The sequence below is a fragment of the Aquila chrysaetos genome, chromosome 15 (assembly GCF_900496995.4).
Source record: "Aquila chrysaetos chrysaetos chromosome 15, bAquChr1.4, whole genome shotgun sequence".
NCBI classification, from domain to species: domain Eukaryota; kingdom Metazoa; phylum Chordata; class Aves; order Accipitriformes; family Accipitridae; genus Aquila; species Aquila chrysaetos.
In genome coordinates, this window is record NC_044018.1 from 3,998,682 (window position 1) to 4,016,532 (window position 17,851).

Consider the following 17,851-nt stretch of genomic DNA (forward strand, 5'->3'; position numbering starts at 1 on the left):
CTTTGTTGGTTCTCAATGTATCGATGGTGCCATCTTCATATACTTTTTCAGCCTTGTTGAGGATTCATCAAGCATTTGTATATATATATATATATTAAAAACATACTCATGCATAATGTATATTTGATGAGTGGTTACAAGAATTTGCCTTTTATCCCAATGCCTCATCATACTTCATTGCTCTTTCCTGCCTCAATTTCTCTCCCCAGTGAGGGAAATTGTATAAAGCATTTGCAGGTCTGCTTTATACAGACCGGGGGGATAACTTGGCAGCCAACACTTCTCTGCCATGGTGGTCAGGAGCAGGGCACTCAGTACAGCTTCTTATTTCGTCCACCACCCCAAAACTGAGCTAGTGCATGTGTTGAAGAGCAACAGCACAGAGATGTAGTTAATTGCCACCTTAACGAAGCTCTGTAAGGAGCCTGACCACCAGATGCAGTTGCTCCCAGTCCATCGCCTCCTGTGGTTCTGATGCCATGAGAGCTCATCAGACATAAAAAAATTGGGCCAAGGCCTTTTCCCTTTTTCTGTCTGTAGCTGTAGGATCAGCATGCCACTAGGACAAGTGACAGTCCTTGCCCGTCTGGAGGGGGCTGTGCTGCATGCTTGAGTGTCCTGGTTTCGGCTGGGATAGAGTTCATTTTCTTTTTAGTAGCTGGTATAGTGTTATGTTTTGGGTTCAGTATGAGAAGAATGCTGATAACACACTGATGTTTTCAGTTGTTGCTAAGTAATGTTTAGTCTAAAGTCAAGGATTTTTCAGCTTCTCATGCCCAGCCAGCAAGAGGGGTGGAGGGGCACAAGAAGCTGGGAGGCGACACAGCTGGGGCAGCTGACCCAAACTGGCCAAAGGGGTATTCCATACCATGTGACGTCATGTCCAGTATATAAACTGGGGGACCTTGGCCTGGAGGGGCAGATTGCTGCTCAGGGACTAAGTGGGCGTCAGTCAGCAAGTGGTGAGCAACTGCATTGTGCATCACTTGTTTAGTATATTCCAATTCTTTTATTATTATTATTATTATTGTCATTGTATTAATATTATTATAATTATTATTTTCTTCCTGTCTGTTCTATTAAATTGTTCTTATCTCAACCCATGAGTTTTACCTTTTTTTGTTCTGGTTCTCTCCCCCATCCCACTGCAGGGGGGCAGTGAGTGAGCAGCTGCGTGGTGCTTAGTTACCAGCTGGGGTTAAACCACGACACTGAGTTTTGGGTTTCCTCTTCTGATGTTCAGAAGAGTACTCGTGATCTTCCCACCTACCAGGCAGTGGAGGTTGGCAGCTGGGCCTTTCCTTCTCCCACCTTGTCAAGGTGCCAAGTGCCTGTGTGATCCAACCAGTGCAGAAATGGTGGAAGACAGCCGCTGCATGTTTGGAAGTAGCCATGGACCCAGCAGGTTGGTCCCGGACTTTGCTGGGAGACAGATGTCCTCTTGCAGGGACTCACCTGTGACACAAGGTTGGGAGCTGTGGAGGGTTCAGGAGGAGGCCACCAGCCATTGCACTTCCAAGGTACCATCCTGCTTAGCAAAGCAGCTTGCCAGTGCCTGCTGCTGTGCGTCAGGGGACTGAGGTGACACAGCTGAAACAAGAGTGCCCGTCAATACGTACCAAGGGCAGGACTCAGCTGGCCACATGCAGATTTTTGCAGTGATGAAGCAGTTGGGCTGGGCTCTTCACCTCCTGCTCCTTCCACAGCAGACGGAGCACAAATCACTTCATCCTCATGCTGATGTCCAAAATAGGCTTGGCGAATCCCACTTTAAAAAATCCTGTTTCTCTGTCATGGTCTATAAAGGGAACATTGCCATCTAATATTAATTGCAGATGAACCCGCCCCAGATGACGGTGGCTTCTCTGTATAGACTTCCCATCTCTTCGCCAGTCCCTCCTGAAACAAAAAACCTGTTAATTCCACAGACCGCTTCTAAGGAAATGTTATTTCTGTGTACTGTGATGACAAGAAGGACACTGATAGTTGGTCACCTCCCCTGACATTTCAGACTCATGCAAACCAACACTAAACCAGCCTGTTCCTGAGGCCAGCCATCCCGGTCTCACCCCGGGCAGTTGCATCGAAGCTGTTTGCGGGGACTGGCCCTCCCCGAACACTTGTGTGTGCTCACCCTGAGGTCGGGCTGAGCTCACAACTCCACGTCCTGGTCCACGTTCATCCGCTCTATGACGGATGCCAGGCCACACCGAGCAGCCGTGACTGAGCAAAAATACCATGGAAAAGAGAGCCCCAGACAGTGCTGCTAGCACTGCTGTGCCTCCAGGGAGGTGATGGGAGCTTCTGTCTTCTCCAGTGAAGCTTCATGTGCAAAGAGGGCTGCTGGGGCACTGGGGTGAGCAGATCTCCTATTCTTCACGCCTTTGTGCCATGAAACACTGCCCTCTCTCAGACCTGCGCAGAGAGAGAGGGGCCGTGCTAAAAGAGCGACAGCAGTACCGTTGGGGGATGTAGTAGAGTCCTAGTGGCACAAACTGTGATTTTGCATGACCAGCCATTCCAGCAAGGGCTTGATGTGTATCTGAAATAAGCTTTAGCTTGTTTAGCTGCATACCCTTGCATCTGGTCATGGCACAGACAGTCCCACTCCACCAGTTCTGATGCTTTCTGTCTGGTATTTTTTATTCCATCCTCGGCAGCATCTCTACCTCCTCGGAAGAGCTGTCAAGATGAATTCAAACATGCACAGAGTGGTGGGGAGATGGAATTGGGGTAAGAGGCAGGGAGGAGATGTGCAGCATGGATCCTAGGGGGGGGGAGGTTTCAGCCTGCGTTTCACTCTAAGCTGGCTCTTGAAACCGTTCCCCAGCGATAAATGCAAGAGCAGCTATTTGTGGCGGTGAGCTAAAAGCGTGATGATACAGTGTTCTGCTTGATGCTGGCTACAGACACTGGATTGTCTCCAGAGCTGAATCTAAAATAACAAGGGCTGAACCCTCTCTGCAAAGTCCTCAGCCCTTGAGCAAAACATCTTGTGCCATTCCAGTTTGTGAAAGAAACACTCACCTACCGTGGATTGTGCAAAACTTCTTAGGACATAAACCGTAAATTGCTGGTTTGGTTCCACTTGGCAACTTCCTCAGGTCTCCATCCAGGGGAATCCCTGCAAGGTGGCCGTTGGCCCAGTTTCCTGCCCTTCACAAGGCTGTGGTTTCAATGGTGGCAGAGTCATTTGCAGAAACATCTGCTTTGAAGGGAGCCCAGATGCTCTGCAACAAATGGCAAGCTCGGGGCTTCGAGTCAGTCCTTTGCATGTAGGCACTTGGGCTGGTTGTTTCCCTTAAAAAGCCAACCATTACTGCTCCCACCTTTGCTGAGCATCCCTGAGTGCTGCCCTTCACACAGGCCATGGGAGAGCTGAGGTCAGTTCCCACTCTATTTCGGAGATACACGTACTCCCCTTACCCCCAAAGATGTGCCCTAAGAGCAGCTAGCTCGGCCTGACCATGTCTGCTATTAAATTCCCTCTGCTTGTGGGAAGAGGTAGCTACATCCAGTCTGATGTTTCAGAAAGGTCCTTGGCCTGTGCTAAGCCCCAGGGTTGCTCCGGCACAGCGCTCGTTGGCCTGGGTTCAGTCCCTGGCAATAGCCGGGCAGGACTCAGGAGACAGCGTGAGCACAGGACACTTGGGAACAGGCTGAGGTTGTCCTGCTTTGGAGGCTGAGTTTGGCTGTACGTGCCAACTAGTCTCAGGGCAGAAAACTATTTACTGGCCACAGCCACCGAGTGGTAGTCCAAAGGCTGATTTGTCTGCACAAGGATGCTCCTGACCATGCAAGAGCAGCGGCAGAGACAGGAGCTCACTGAGCAGCCTGCACCTTCTGAGTTTTCTATTAGGGTTCAGGGCAGGACAGGAGAAACCTCTTGCAAGAGGAGTGATTGAAGTAGCAGGGGTATTGGCCTTTCATACACGTTGTCTGATTGTCTCAAGCGATGTCGTAGGTCTAATTCCGATCTCCTGATTCGCTACTGCAGCTGGTACGAATTTTGCAGGTTTACTCCAAATTTATATCAACCAAAATAGTTAAAGGTAAAACCAGGCTTCAAATTTTAAAGTGGGGTCGCCTGCCTCCTTTTGTTTTGCTCAGTGTGTCCTTCCTAGTTCCTATAATGAAACAAGATGCTGTTCCCAGGTCTGAAAGCTCTGGACCAGGAGGTAGGAACCCAAAGTTTTCAGATGCATCACACTGGAGAAAACTTTTGTGCTCCCTACAGAAACTGTGACTGACCCCAGCTTTGGTCACGGCAGAGGATTCCTAGCAGGCATGGGTGGAGAACATGCCAGCATTCATGCGATCAGCAACCCAAGAGGTGAAAATATTTTGGTAAACTACGCATTCCCAGTAGGTCTAACCTGATTTCAGAATTCTTGTTCAAATTTCTAAAGGAAATAACACTTCTAGAGAAATGAACGACAACACCACACACGGCAGCCATACAACGTCCCCGGATCTTGCTTTTATTGAAAGAAGAATGACAAATCCTTGATGACCGGTACAACGGTACCCTGAATCCAATGATGTAAAAAGTGATCATCCCCAGATCCCTGCAGATCCTCTGCAATTAACCACACTACAACCTACAGAAAGGAAAGAATATTTCAGGGTTTTCAGGCTTATGTTGATGGAGAAAATCCTGCTACACAAGACTTAACTGAAAATTTGGAAACTCATCTTTGCCCCAGTTAAATCCTAAACTTACCATTTACAGCAAGACTGCCCCGAACGACATATCCCCAGATAAGTGTTGCCACGAGGGCATACCCCAGGGAAGCAGAAAGTCCCACGATATCCACATCGTATAAAAGGTCTTGAAGTTTTTACAAAGCCTGTACCATAAAAAAAAAAAGGCAGGAGACAATTGTTTCTGGCAGGGTTTTGTATTTTGCTAAATTCCTGTGAGCTGACACCATGCCACACCGATGCCCAAAGTCATGACAGTCCTAATGCAACCTTCAGAGGAGGAGGTCTGTGGGCAGAACAATCGAGCAAATGCTCTAATCCCTTCTTCAGATGTAAGATCTGTGTGTCCAAGCCCAGGACTCTCTTAGGAACTCAGATTTCGGGGACAAACACCAGAGACCTGATAGAGAACAGTAAGTGGACACTTACCAGCTCTTAAAGTCTTGTAGGTCAGAATTAAGGAGAGATGCACCAGCTCAGCTGGGAGGCTGCCACTTCTAGGGGCAGAAAGATGAGGATTTCTGTGCGTCTGGATTTCCATAGATTTGGCCTATTTGCCTCCCTATAAATTTCACCCATGTCTCAAAATAGGTCCTGGTGTCTTGTAGTCCATATAGATGGCCCCCGTACATGGATAAACTCAACAATGCATGCAGAGTGACCACTTCCATGCTAGTAAACAGAGCATGCCAGGCATTGCCCTCTGGGTCTGAGGCTGAAAGCATGGCATTGCTCTTATCTATATGGCTAAACTTTCTTTCCCATTAAAATAGGATATCCACATTCAAATTGCCTTTTGGGAATGGCCACCAGCCTGTGCTATTCCCAGAACAGGTTTTATCTGTGAAAGTGCTAGTTGTCAGGGGTCAAAATTACCCTAGAAAGCAGACTACCAACTAGGTAGCATGTTGCCTGGTCCTGTTTGGTTGATTAATAGAGATGTAGCCTGGCAGGCTGATGCATTCTGGATGCACCCGATTGACTAAACATGAACCAATTAATTCCAGTTTCACAGCTCATCCATGCAACCACACTAAGTCCAGCATATCCAGAAAGTGGAGCGCTTGTTCCAGCAAACAGACCATGAATATTACACATGTACAGTAAATCCAGTGCATCCCTAGTGTGTTAGATTCACAGCATGTTAGTGGTGTGGTGCATGCACACACGGCAGTACCCAGAAAATCCCAGGCAGAAATAAAACAGTGCTGGGAAGGCTCAATAAAACACTTCTGGCCCCAAACTATCTGTCTGTGGGACATTGCAGAGGTGATTATGAGCAGTCCCAGCTCTCAGAAACACTTTCTTCAAGATAAGTTTCTTGTGTTAGTATACCCAGAAGATAGGTCTTACTGAAAACAGCCCAAACATCCACTGTGTGTATCTGTATGTCAAATAAGGACATAAAACAGACCAAAGGAACACTTTGCCCAGTGTCCTACCTATGAGAACTGCCATAAGCAGAGGCCCAGGTAAGAATAAGATCAGACAAGCATATATGACACTTCTCCCATGTTCCCGGTCTTCTGCAATTCATCACAGTCTTGTCCCATCCTTACTTCCCTGGAGAGCACTTTCCCTCCTGTTCCCACAGAGATTGTGCCGTTTTCAGGGATGGTGTTGAAACACAGTCCCTTTTTCTGGACAATAAGGTGGGTTTGGGGTTCCAGACTCCTTTGCATCCCCGCAACAGCCTTACACCACCACTTACGGTTGCACAGGTTTCTGCACTGAGCAGAAGCTACCGGTAGCATTTCAGTCTTAACTCACGCTCTTCAGCCTCCCCACCCCAAGTACAAGGTCCTGAAGCAAAGGATATTTGGAAAGCATGGGACCAGATTCCTTTTTTTCCTGTGTGGCTTCAGAATATTTGATTGAGTGGTTTGTTTTAAGGTGACCCAGAGACAAAGTGATTTAAGTGTGAGTCTGCAAGCTTTCATGGGGAAAATGCTGGTGCTGAATGGTAATTTTGGCGTTGCCCCTAGTGCTTTCAACTCAGACTGGATTTTCAGAGGAGTAGCAAAGGCACTAAATTGATGGTTGGAGAGTTTGCCTGCTAATCTTACGTATCATCTGTAATCTGCCAACAGGTTTTGATGATGTGTGTGAAGATTCTTTGCAGGAGGCAGCTTGGCCACTTCCCAAAGGGGACAGGAAACCTTTATAAGACACCAGTATCTTCTTCTATATAGCCCCTCATCTTCATTTACACCTTACCTGTAGCTCCGTGAAACATCACCAAGAGGAGAACAAAGAGAAAGGAAAGGATTTTCATGGCAGAGGATGGACTGGGAACTCCCGTCACTACGGAGAAAGGAGACCAAGACATTAGTAAGAGGGTTGTCCCTACACAATCATAGTGGGCTGAGAAGTGACATACAGAAATGTTCTTCAAGACCAAGTGTTATCTAGAAGAGGTATTACACATTTTCTTTATAGTAATGTCTATTGACCTAAGGGTTCCCTGAAGCATACATAGGATCGTGGCACAGGAAGAAGCTTCCACACAGAAAAATACAATTTTAAAGCCCCTTTTAATTAATGTATTAATTAACCAGGTATTTATCCTAGATTGCTTGATATTTTGCAATACATTGCAATAAATTTGGTTTGCCTTACGGAAGTTAAAGCTGTTAATTCAAAAAGAAAAATAAGACAATTTTTACTGTATTTATAGAAAACAACCTAATGTGTGTTCTCAAGCTTTTCTAATAAAAAAAAGCAGAAAAAACTCCTTCACAGTTAAGTTAAAATCCAGCTTCTCCCTATTCTTGCTTAGAGGCTGTTGCTTTTCCTTCACCTCAAGAATTACATGATTTCCAGGATAAATTTATGAGTGTTTGCATTTCCTCTCAGCTCTCTTCCCGCAGCCGACAAAAACTCTTCTCCCTTATCAATATTTGAAATCTCTAGAACTGGCTCTTGATAGACTGGAGTCACTGCACGGTTAAGGCTGTAACAGTGAAATGCAGCTATATGTGAAAGATATAAAGTCTCCAGCGCATTTAAGAAGGACAGAACTCTTTAAGAGAGGCTGAATAATGAGAAGATTTCAGTTGTTACCAGGTAAGAGGAGGCTCTAGGTTGGAACAGTCCTTGGATCAGTGTCAGCCACCCAGATGCATTAAGATGAAGGAGCAGAGCTTGGCTTTATGCTGTTTCTGGAGGGCGATGAAGGACGCTTGATCTTCACAGCCTTCTGGTGGCCAATCAGACAATCCCCACGGTTTCGGGGAGCATCAGGGAGGTCCAATGAATCCTCCCTCTTACCGTCCTCCTATGAGGAACCGAGGTATCGCTTTCAAAATATTGCAGCATCGCCTCGGGAAATGCGCTGAGCTGCATGCAAACTGCCTTGGGCCACCTCCGTTTCTTCAACGCGTTTGGCCGCAGCAGCTCGCTCAAGGTTTCTGCGCCATATATCGTCTGCTTGCCGGCTGAGGCTTGGTGGCAGTTGCTCTCCAGCACAATAAAATCAGCTCTACAGGCTGCTGTGCTCCTGGATGGTCATTCTGTACACCTCGTCTGGAAGCTGATGCTGTGTGATGGGGTCCCTCAGGGGAATGGTACATAGTGGGGTTTGGTGGGATTTACCCAGCAGATGTCTACTCAGATGTCCACAGAGCAGGTATCTTTCAAAGACGTGCCTCTCATTCACAACTTTTGGTCCCTGTAGGATGGAAGAAAATCATAAACTTGAAGCTATATTGAAGCTGCACAGTTCAGGTAGGCTTCGGCATGAGCAGTGCCAGTTGTTGTTATTCAATTTAACTGCTCTTTGAGCACACAAGGGGTTGCTACTTGACGGTCATATCTCTGCTAGGGAGCTAACCTGCACCAGGTTTATCTCCAGGCCAAAAAGCAGAGTCTGGCCATGTCCATACTACTAAACTCAGCCTCCAACATGGATTGGCTTCACCTAAATTGCCTGCTGGGAACAGTCCCTGGTCTCTGCCAGCTTTTAGACTGCATCTGGAAATTGCAGGGAGAGCGCAAGAGCCAAGCTTGTGCCGGGGGCAGCTCTGAGAATTGCACAGTAGAAAAGTTTGTGCTTCAGTGCCCGGGTCCTGCCCTGTTTGATTCCCTGGCATAGCTGTACCGGGGTTATTTTAGAGCCTATGGCTAAATTATGGAAAGGTGCTGGGCTTAAGTTTGCCTTTGGTCTTGTAACTTGAAAAGAAAAGGGAAAAAAAAAAGTAGATTTTAATATGTCAAGCAGTTTTTTGAGGGATACGCAGTGATTTCTAGCTCTATTTTGCCTTCTGCAGCAATGCTCTTCAGGTTTTGATGAAGATAGTCACGTGTATCTGAGTGTTATTAATGAACTAGCCAGTTATTTCATTTACCAAATAAATCCCAGCAGGAATTTCTCCTTAAATGCCCACAATGCTCTAGTGAGGAAGCACTGTCTCCATCTATTTTCAGAGGTTTCATATTAATTCCTTACAAATGTGAAAAATACGTCACCATAAAAAGAAAAATAATCAGCTGGAATTAGGTTAAAAACAACTGCATGAAATGGGAAGTTGGGGGTTCTTTGGAAATTCAGAAAGAGGATTAATGAGCTGTCATTAATATTACATAATTTCTGGTGTTGGAAGGGAAAATTTGGACAGTTGTCTCTATTTTGATTAAGAACATGGAAAAGATCTGCAGTAGGGAATGGTAGGGAAAAAAGTGAGAAAGTAAAATAGAAATATATAGTTATGAATAAAAAAGAAAAAAGGAAAAGGTGTTTGGGGTTTTTTTTAACTTTTGCACCAAAACATTTTCAGCACTAATTACCTCCACCATACGTAAGACATTTTAAGCCACATCTATTTATAGAAATTATTACTCAAACCACTCCAATGATGTGATGTTTTAAATATTCCTTTTAATTTTCCCTCATACTGGTTTTCCAGGGACCTTCCTCTTTGGTATGAACCCTGGTCAGTTTGAACAAGAAACCAATGCCGGGTGAAGTTGTCAGACATGGGCAGGAGTTTGCATTTATTCTTCTGTAGCTTCTGCTGCTGTTGGTCTACCTTCTCAAGGAGATACTGGAGCAAGAGTTGCCATCTTCTATATTTCAAGGACTAGGCATAAGGACTGCCATGTGTTTGGATGCTCCCAATACTATATGCCTGGAAAGGACCTGCAAGGCTATGCCAGCTTTCCTCACTTAATTTGAGGGGTCAGGCAATGCAGCTTATAATCTGTACTTGAGCAACGTGGTGTCACCAGGCTGAGGGACAAAAGATAGAAAAGGCAGGTTTTTAGGTGCCTCATGGGACCCCAAAGTGCATGTGTAACAGAGTGGTACAAATGCGCCTTCCCTGTTCTGCAATGCCTGTAGGCAGATCTTGGCCACCCGTTCAGAAGCAGATATATAGGCTGTGCAGTCCTTCGTCAGAGGAGACGATAAGTCCATCCCTGCTGTCTTACAGCACAGCCTCCTGGACTGCTGCGATATTGCCAGAGAGGAGGAGAAAGCAATCTCTGCCTCAACAAATCTGTGGCAAACTTTCCAGCGTGCATCTTGCTTAGAAAAGAGGGGAAAGCCTCCTTCTGCCTCAAGTGTCTGGTGCCCAGCAGGATTAGACCCTGGGACCTTTTGGCAATGGGCTATCAAGAAGAAGGCAGCTAGAAGATCAGCACCGTTTCCTTTTGGTGAGTCTTTCCATGCTCAGCCATGGATGGATTCTGATCTTCACAATGTCAGAAGCTGGTGCAGTGATTTCAGCAGAGTTTCTTCTGATTTAAGCCTCTCAGCAGAGTGAGGAGCAGAATACGGTCTTAAACTGTAGAAGACATTGCTCTGGTTACTTTTGCCATTTTAGCGTGAATATATTTGCTCCTGGTTTCTCTCCAAATGCGGAAGGTTTTATAGACCTCGACGCTAACCTACTTATGGTTAATGCTTTTTTCGCTGCCTGCCCTGGGCTCGCTGCAGTTTCTGCACGTCCAAGAGCATGAAGCAGTAGCTTAGGTCTTGTGAGTGATAAGTCTGTCAACACTCAGCTGTCACAGCTGGCAAAACAGGGACCTCCGGGGGTAACAGTTCTGCAAAGCAAAGCCATCCAATGACAGATGATCCAGAGAGCAACTGAATTAATTAAATAGTTAATGAATTGAGTGTGGAAAGGATTTCAGCCTGCCAGCAAAAGCCAAAACCTGTGGAGGCTCGTGTCAATGGGCGCCCAACTCAAAATCGAGGGATGTGTGAGCAATCCCACCAGGGTGTTTCTCAGAGGTTTCTCCATGAGAAAGCTCTCAGCAGCTGAAGTCCCCGCTGTGACCTTTGCATGGGCACTGCCATCAAGCAGGTCAGACCACAGGCTCTTCCAAGGGCTGCACATTTTCATTCACAGCTCATAACTGAGCACAAAAATGGTTTACAGATTCATTGCTTGCAATTAAACACCGCAATTGGCAGCAAATTGCCACTGGCCTGGCTCCAGACACTGAGTACCCTCCCTTGCCTGTCTCTGGATGCTGGTTTTCCTTCTTCTTTGCAACCCCTTTCCCTGTCTTCTCTTTGCTTCTCTGTGCCTTTTCTTTCCATGTCTTCCCTGCTATTCAGGGACAGCATGTGAGCTTGGGCGCTATCTGTGGGCCTGTCCTCCCATTTTGCCCCAGCATCCATAATTGCAAAATCAGGGATGTTGCAGGGGACATCCTCGCCCATCCTTTCACTACCCGTTTAAGGAGCTGCTGTCCATGAATTTGTCTAACCCTTTTTGGGCTTGCTGGTGTTGCCTACCTGCAGAGCCTCCTGTGCCAGCAACGTCCAGAAATTCACAGCCCATGCTCAGCAATTTTATTTTTATTATAGCCTTTACTATCTTGCCATGGACAGAAGAGTATATCGAGCTACAGCATACCACCCCTAAGAGTCCTCCTAGTCCTTTCTCATCAAGAACTCCCCCAATGGCTTCCTGCTTTCCATGCATTTACAGACATTTCTGCGATCAGTTCAGGCGTCTGTTGTAAAGGGATCTTCACTTTCCTTTTTAGCCTTCTTTCTTACTTGAATCTGACCTGCCATGTTTTATGGGAGTTGCTGTTCTCCTCCGTCAGGTGCTTGTTCACCACTGAGCTCTTCCCTGCGAGAGCCTCCCTTGACTTGCCCTTCATGCCCTACAGGGGTTTTTCTTAGATCTCTTTGTTTTCTTTCCCGGTCAAAGCAAATATTTTACTGAGCTTTCTAGCACATCCTTTTTAACAGCTTTCAGGCCACCTGCAGGCTTCTTGCTCCTCTGGACTGCTCCTTTTGGTACTTTTCTTTCCTCATTTTTGCTTTTTTGAGATTAAATATTCACCTATTGAATGTATTTGGTCCTGCGACATGGTTAAGTCTAATCGTACTGTGGTCACTTTTACAGAGCAGCTCTCACAAACAACTTTTGAACTAGGTCCTTCGCACCACTCATGACCAAATCCAGGAAGGCAACTCTTCTTGCGGGTGCAAGGACTAGCTGTTCTAAGAATTACCCTTTTACTGTAACAAAAATTTGATCTCTGCATCTCCTAACATCATCCTCAATCACCCCTCACAACTGCTCTGCTGCATCACCTCGAGCAGGGGAATGATCTGCAAAAGATGTGACCCGCTATCTGGGTCCATCAGGGAGGGACTGTTGCTTAAACCCTTCTCTAAGGCGTTGCAAAATATTTGCAGCTAGGGTGTGTAGCAAAACACTGCTTGAAACAAGTGCACACAGGTGGTTCAACACGTGAGGGCCAGCTGGGTCCATGTGAAATGATGTGTAGGCAAGCCAAGACTCCCTTTGCCTTTACTATCTCCTCTCCGCAGGGGCAGTGCTAATCAGGGCATGTAGCTGTACAGGTGGTTTTGATGCCTCTCATTTTTCCTGTCCACTGGATGAGTAAAGCATGGGCTGTCCGAATCCCCACTCTTGTTAGGTTTCACTGAGCCTCAGGCTGTGAACCTCCTTCAAACAATGAAGGAATTTCCAGCTCTGTATAGACCTGACCCTTACATTATCCATCTTTCCCATGGAGTGAATCTTCCTGAATTCTGTGAAGAAGAGATTTTTTCCATGCCTGCCACATGATAGCCATGACATGGCTATTCAGATTTCCAGGATGTGGTGGCCAGCAGTCATGCTCTACACCAAAGGTTCAATTGTCAATTAAGAATGATTTTGCATGCTATTTTGTTAATGATGCCTGCATTTATTTTCAAAGGGGATAAACGATTTAGGATACCAAAGCACAAGTCCTAAGATCTTTCTCCTCCTCCTGGCCGTGGGTGACCAGGAGGCAACGACCTTGCTGGCGCTTCCCCGTTCTGCGCCCCAGTTTCTTCATCAGTGCAACGTGAGTAGCAACTCTTACATAGACTGTAAAGCCCTCAATTTCCTAATTGCAATGATTATACAACCACTGAGGAGTCTCACTTATTATTCCTGAAAGCCAGCCCCATGAGAGTCACTGCAACTTTTTGGCATACCACCAAACACCTGCTTTCTGCTATTATTATTTCTTATTCCCAAACTACAAGGGTTAAAATTAATCCCCGGTGGAAGAGCGTGGCTTAATCACAACAGCAGGTACTTTCTGTTTGCTCGGCTACCTCCTACGGGTGGTGCAAGCCTCAGTTCACGAGTACAAAGGACCTTCAAATCCCTAGATGGAAGGAGTGATTAAGGTTTGAATAGCACCTTTGGGCTTGGAGAGCTTGATTATTATTATTATTATTAATGATTTTTTTTCTCTGGCGGTAGCAACGTGCTATGCAATTATGTCAGCTGCCGTGCACGTGCAGGACTAGAGAAGTTGCTACACCAAAAGCAGCACAGATGTCTGATGAGATTTTTTTAAGCCATCTTCCCAGGCTGAACAAACCTGAGCTCCCTGACTGTGGAGTTAGTCAAATCTCCTCTTGACTTGGGCTCAGGTAGGAGATGACCTAGAAAACCTTTCCCAGGTTCTGGAGACGCCTGCCGATGAGATGTGGCTGGATATAAGATCTGCAGGACCTAGGCCCTAGACCTCAGAAACTGGAGGGATTAAAACACTCCCCACCAATTAATTGCTTAAAGCGCTTGGTGTTATTACTCATGCTTTATTAGATCTTTACAAAACTCAAATAGTTTGCGAACCACAGTCTCTTCGGACACAGCAAATATGTGTTAGAGGAGAGAAAAAGAGCACAGATCGCTTCAATACTGGAAGGCTGAGATATTTTGCGGAGCCTGCAAGAGAGCATCCCTGAAGACTTCAGGCTCCAGCCCTTGCTGTACCACGATAGATGATGTCAAATGAGTCAAATGAGAGGTGACCAGACCTCCCCTCCAGAACAGGGTCTGAACCAGCCAGGTGTCCTCTGAGAAGCTGGACGGATGACTGAGCCAGGACAACATCTTCTGAGGATACAGGATGGGAAAGGTGGAAGGTAAAAGACCTTCTCTTGAGATGAGTATAAGGGGATATGGGAAATAAATAGTCTTACGGAAGAGAAAAGGAGTCCTACAGGGAAGATGGGAAAATGAGGGTTGTATGTCACCTTTACCCATCTGTTGAGGAAGGACAGCCATCCTGCATAGAGAAGGTGGGCAAGTGAACAGACATTAACCAAGATATTTCTAAATATTACATTGGCAGGAGCAACTTGGTGTCCCAGGGGAGAGAGAAGGTCTGGCCAGCGGGGCTGGGACCTCACCATGCAGGACCTGGCTGGTGAGGATGAAGGCAGAGACTCCTGAGCCAGGGACAAGGTGGGAGAGACGCGGGGAGAGAAAGCAGTGGTGTCCCTGCCCCGCACCCCTTTGGCATGTGGTGGGTGAAAAGGGCAACGCAGAAGCCCAAGAGCTGGAGGAAGGTCCCGTGGGCTGCACTGTCAGACCTGAGCCTTGCCTAGCACCAGCCCTCCACACCTCGCCCCTCCATGGGCTCGACCAAGGTGAAGGAGCAGGGCCATAACAGGGAGCCCCTTCCCAACTAAGCTTCTTCCGTGGCTGGAAATCAGCGTTGTGCTCTTCCCCTGGGACACCGGGGTGGCAGCCGAGGCCATCGGGGCTCCATAGGTGCTCTACCTCAGGAGAGCATAGGGGATGGATGAGGCTCGCTGTGGTACCTCAGCATCACACGGGACGCATCCCAACGCGAGGAGGAAATCTTCCTGATTCCCAACGCAAACCACCCTTGGCAGGGAGAGCAGAGGAGCTGCCCAGTTTCAGGCTACCACTTCAACCCTGCCTTGGTGACACTGGAGGGACAGGGTCCGGAGGATGAGGATGTGCCACGCAGTGATTTCTCAGGTGTGGATACGCGGGTGAAGAGCAGACACGTGGCCACATGCAAAAGTAACTTCCACCAGCCCTGAGGAAAGACAGCACCAAACCCAACACATACCCATGTAAAGAAGGACAAAACTACCCTACTGCTACCATAAGGGCCTGCAGCACTTTGCCAGTCCATTGTAGCAGGTACCGGTGGCTCTCTTAAACAAGGGACACAGCAGGAACGCACACTCGCCCTTGATCTTCCGACACGTCACAGTGTCTGACACTGTAATTGAGAAAAAGAGCTGGTAAGCATCTTTCCTTGGATTTGTACACACGAAGAAAGCCTGTCCCCCTGTTTGCAACAGCTCGATCTGCAGATAGCACAAGTGGCATCTCAGGGAGGTCGTCAACCTGCTGTTGAGTTTTGCTGCCACGTCTGAAAGCATTCGCGAGTTCTGCAAACCGTGATGCTCTCTCCCCTTCGCACTGAAATGGCTAACTGGAGTTGGACTATTCAGTGCTAGGCAGGCAGGTTCCATGCCAATTATCACACCCGCTGTGCGCATATCACAAGTTCATTCCTCATTTACAGAATCTCTCCCTGTTTCCCAAACACAGAAATGCCCATCGGTTGTATTTACACTTACCTGCAGCAGCCTGGGACACCGTGGGGAGAAGGAGCAGCAGCAGGAAGAGTATCTTCATGGCTTTGGTTGACATTGTGGAGCTCCACCACAAAGCTGCTGGCACCAAGAGACACTGCAAGAGGAAGGAATTAACCTGTACTTATAAGGCTTTGATGAATGCCACCTGCAGGGATTTAGCAATGGTATTTGGATCCAAATAACATATTTAAAGGATGCACATTGTAACATCTAATTACAATGTCTCCACCCTGAAAGGAATTATCCTCTCAACACCAACACCTGCTTGTTCCCATGTCCTGATCCAAAGCACCAACTCCTCCACAAATAGCACAGGCAGGCAGATATTTCAGCAACCATTTAGCCAGAGCAACGACCACACGCACAAGGCCCAGTTCACTTCAAGGTATTTGCACACTCAGATCTCGGAAAGATGCATCTTTGCCTCCAAAAATCCAGACTCTGCACAGAAAGGAGTATTTGTTCCCATTTTAGACCCCCAAAAAGATTGCCCAAAGCCACATAGAGACTGAATCCAGAATCAGCCCCACCATGAAGTTATACCTCTCTGTGTGCAGCTCCAGCAGCACAGCTAACAGGTCTCTGCAACCACTCGCGTTCCCACCTCAAAAGGGGTTTAAAATATGAGAAAGTGCAGCAAAGACTCCCAAAAAATCACCTGAAGGTTGGAGAAACAGCTTTGCATGGAGGAGCTGGAGGACCTTCATTTGCTAAGATCGCTAAATAAAATGTGGAGAGGTGACTTCACCCTCCTCTGGATGTAGCTTCGTTGGAGACTTGAGGGGGTTTTTAGCAAGAGAGGCTCCTGAGCGCTGAAATCCAGCAGAGAAAAGTGCAGCCAAACCAGTGGCTGGATGGCAGCCAGAGCAACTGGGAGCTGGCAGTGAAACTGGGGAGTGTGGCTAGCTCTGGGAATATCTTCTGGAAGGCTTTCTGGCTTTCTCCTTCTCTGCCTGGCATTGTTTTGGGGTGGTAATGGCACGTCTCATGTGGCATGGGAATTTATTCCTGGCTTGGAACAAAGCCTTGGGGCAGGAGGAGGGACAGATTTTATCATCAGTCACTTTGAGACTGAGAAAAGAGAGTTGAGGCACCTCAGGGTGGCTTCTTCCCGGGAATGATGCCGACGGAGGGCAGGGGGGATGAGACGATGAGGTTCACACGTCTTCTGTGGGTGACACGAAGGGTGACACCGCATTGCACCTGCACGAACCCTTGCGACTTCCTCACTGCTGGATTTGCAAGCAAAGACGGTTCTTCAACAGCCCGCCCTCAGCTTTGGAAGAAGCTTTGGTGCCCGTTAGAGCCTTCGCTGTGCTTTGCATGCAAAAAGTTGGGTTTTCTAGGAATGGGCCGTTTGGTATTTGTTACACTATAAACTGTGGAGGACAAGGCTCGGAGACAACCAAGACTGAACTTCACTCGGGTCCAGAGCCTTATTTACACCCCTAACTTTATTAAAATGCTTGGCTGGAGCTGGGCCCAAAGGCTCAACGTTGTTAGTTAATGAAACACTTTGCTGAATACGGACATGGCAGCGGGACGAGAGGCAAAGCAGGCTATCCCTTCCACCCGCGACTTTTTTAACCCACCGTCCACCAAACCCAAACACTGGAGTTGAGGTTGCAAAGAAGCAAAGATCTTATGTGCTTGGTAAAAGCCAGTGCTGGAGAGTGAGCAGAGACCCTGGTGATGCTCCCTCGAGGAGGGACGATCAGGCAATGACATCTCTGAGCAGTTTGGCTTCCCGGCCAGCAGCACATCCACGGCCCTGAGCACACACAGGAGATGGAGTTCATCGCTCACATGCAAATGTCGAAGAGGGGTGTTACAGAGCGTGGCAGGGACAGGCATAATGTACTGGGCACCTATGGAGAACCCTGGAAACTGAGCTTTCATATTTCAAAAAGTCCATGCTCTGGGACCCAGTTGAATGGGTGAGAAATGTTGCTTCTGTTAAGCAGTAGATTCCAGGCTTTGTTCCCAGGGTTGCAAAGAAACTCGCTAAAATTTCAACAAACAACAGCAAATGCGTGAAAGCCCCCAAACACACGGACATCCCGACAGCCCGGCTGATGTGCAAAGCTTTGGGAGCTTCCTGCACGATTTTGCGAAAACAATGACGAAACTTTAGATGGTATTTGGACCTAATTAAAAACCCCTTCAGTGGCTTTTCCTGTAGCGACTTGCTGAGGATTTAATTTCTAAAAAGCACGTGCTTCCCAGGGGATGGAGTCTGCAGGGCTG

General features: G+C 47.3%; 1 protein-coding gene across 2 annotated transcripts; it reads right to left on the reverse strand.

Moving 5' to 3' along the window:
- Positions 1 to 4,458: 4,458 nt before the first annotated feature.
- On the reverse strand, positions 4,459 to 17,366 carry DEFB1 (defensin beta 1). 2 transcript variants are annotated; one of them, XR_005934040.1, is made up of 4 exons: positions 15,587 to 15,692; positions 15,096 to 15,222; positions 4,724 to 4,850; positions 4,459 to 4,601 (listed from the first exon to the last, which is right to left on the reverse strand). XR_005934040.1 is itself a non-coding variant. In XM_030037715.2 (4 exons), the coding sequence occupies exons 2-3, from the start codon at positions 15,657 to 15,659 to the stop codon at positions 15,098 to 15,100; spliced, it is 198 nt and encodes a 65-aa protein (XP_029893575.1). In that variant the 5' UTR covers positions 15,660 to 15,698; positions 16,148 to 17,366; the 3' UTR covers positions 13,764 to 14,078; positions 15,096 to 15,097. The 2 variants fall into 2 exon arrangements, 1 of the variants encoding a protein (XP_029893575.1); XM_030037715.2 differs by lacking the exons at positions 4,459 to 4,601; positions 4,724 to 4,850 and adding exons at positions 13,764 to 14,078; positions 16,148 to 17,366 and having other exon boundaries at positions 15,587 to 15,698.
- Positions 17,367 to 17,851: the final 485 nt, after the last annotated feature.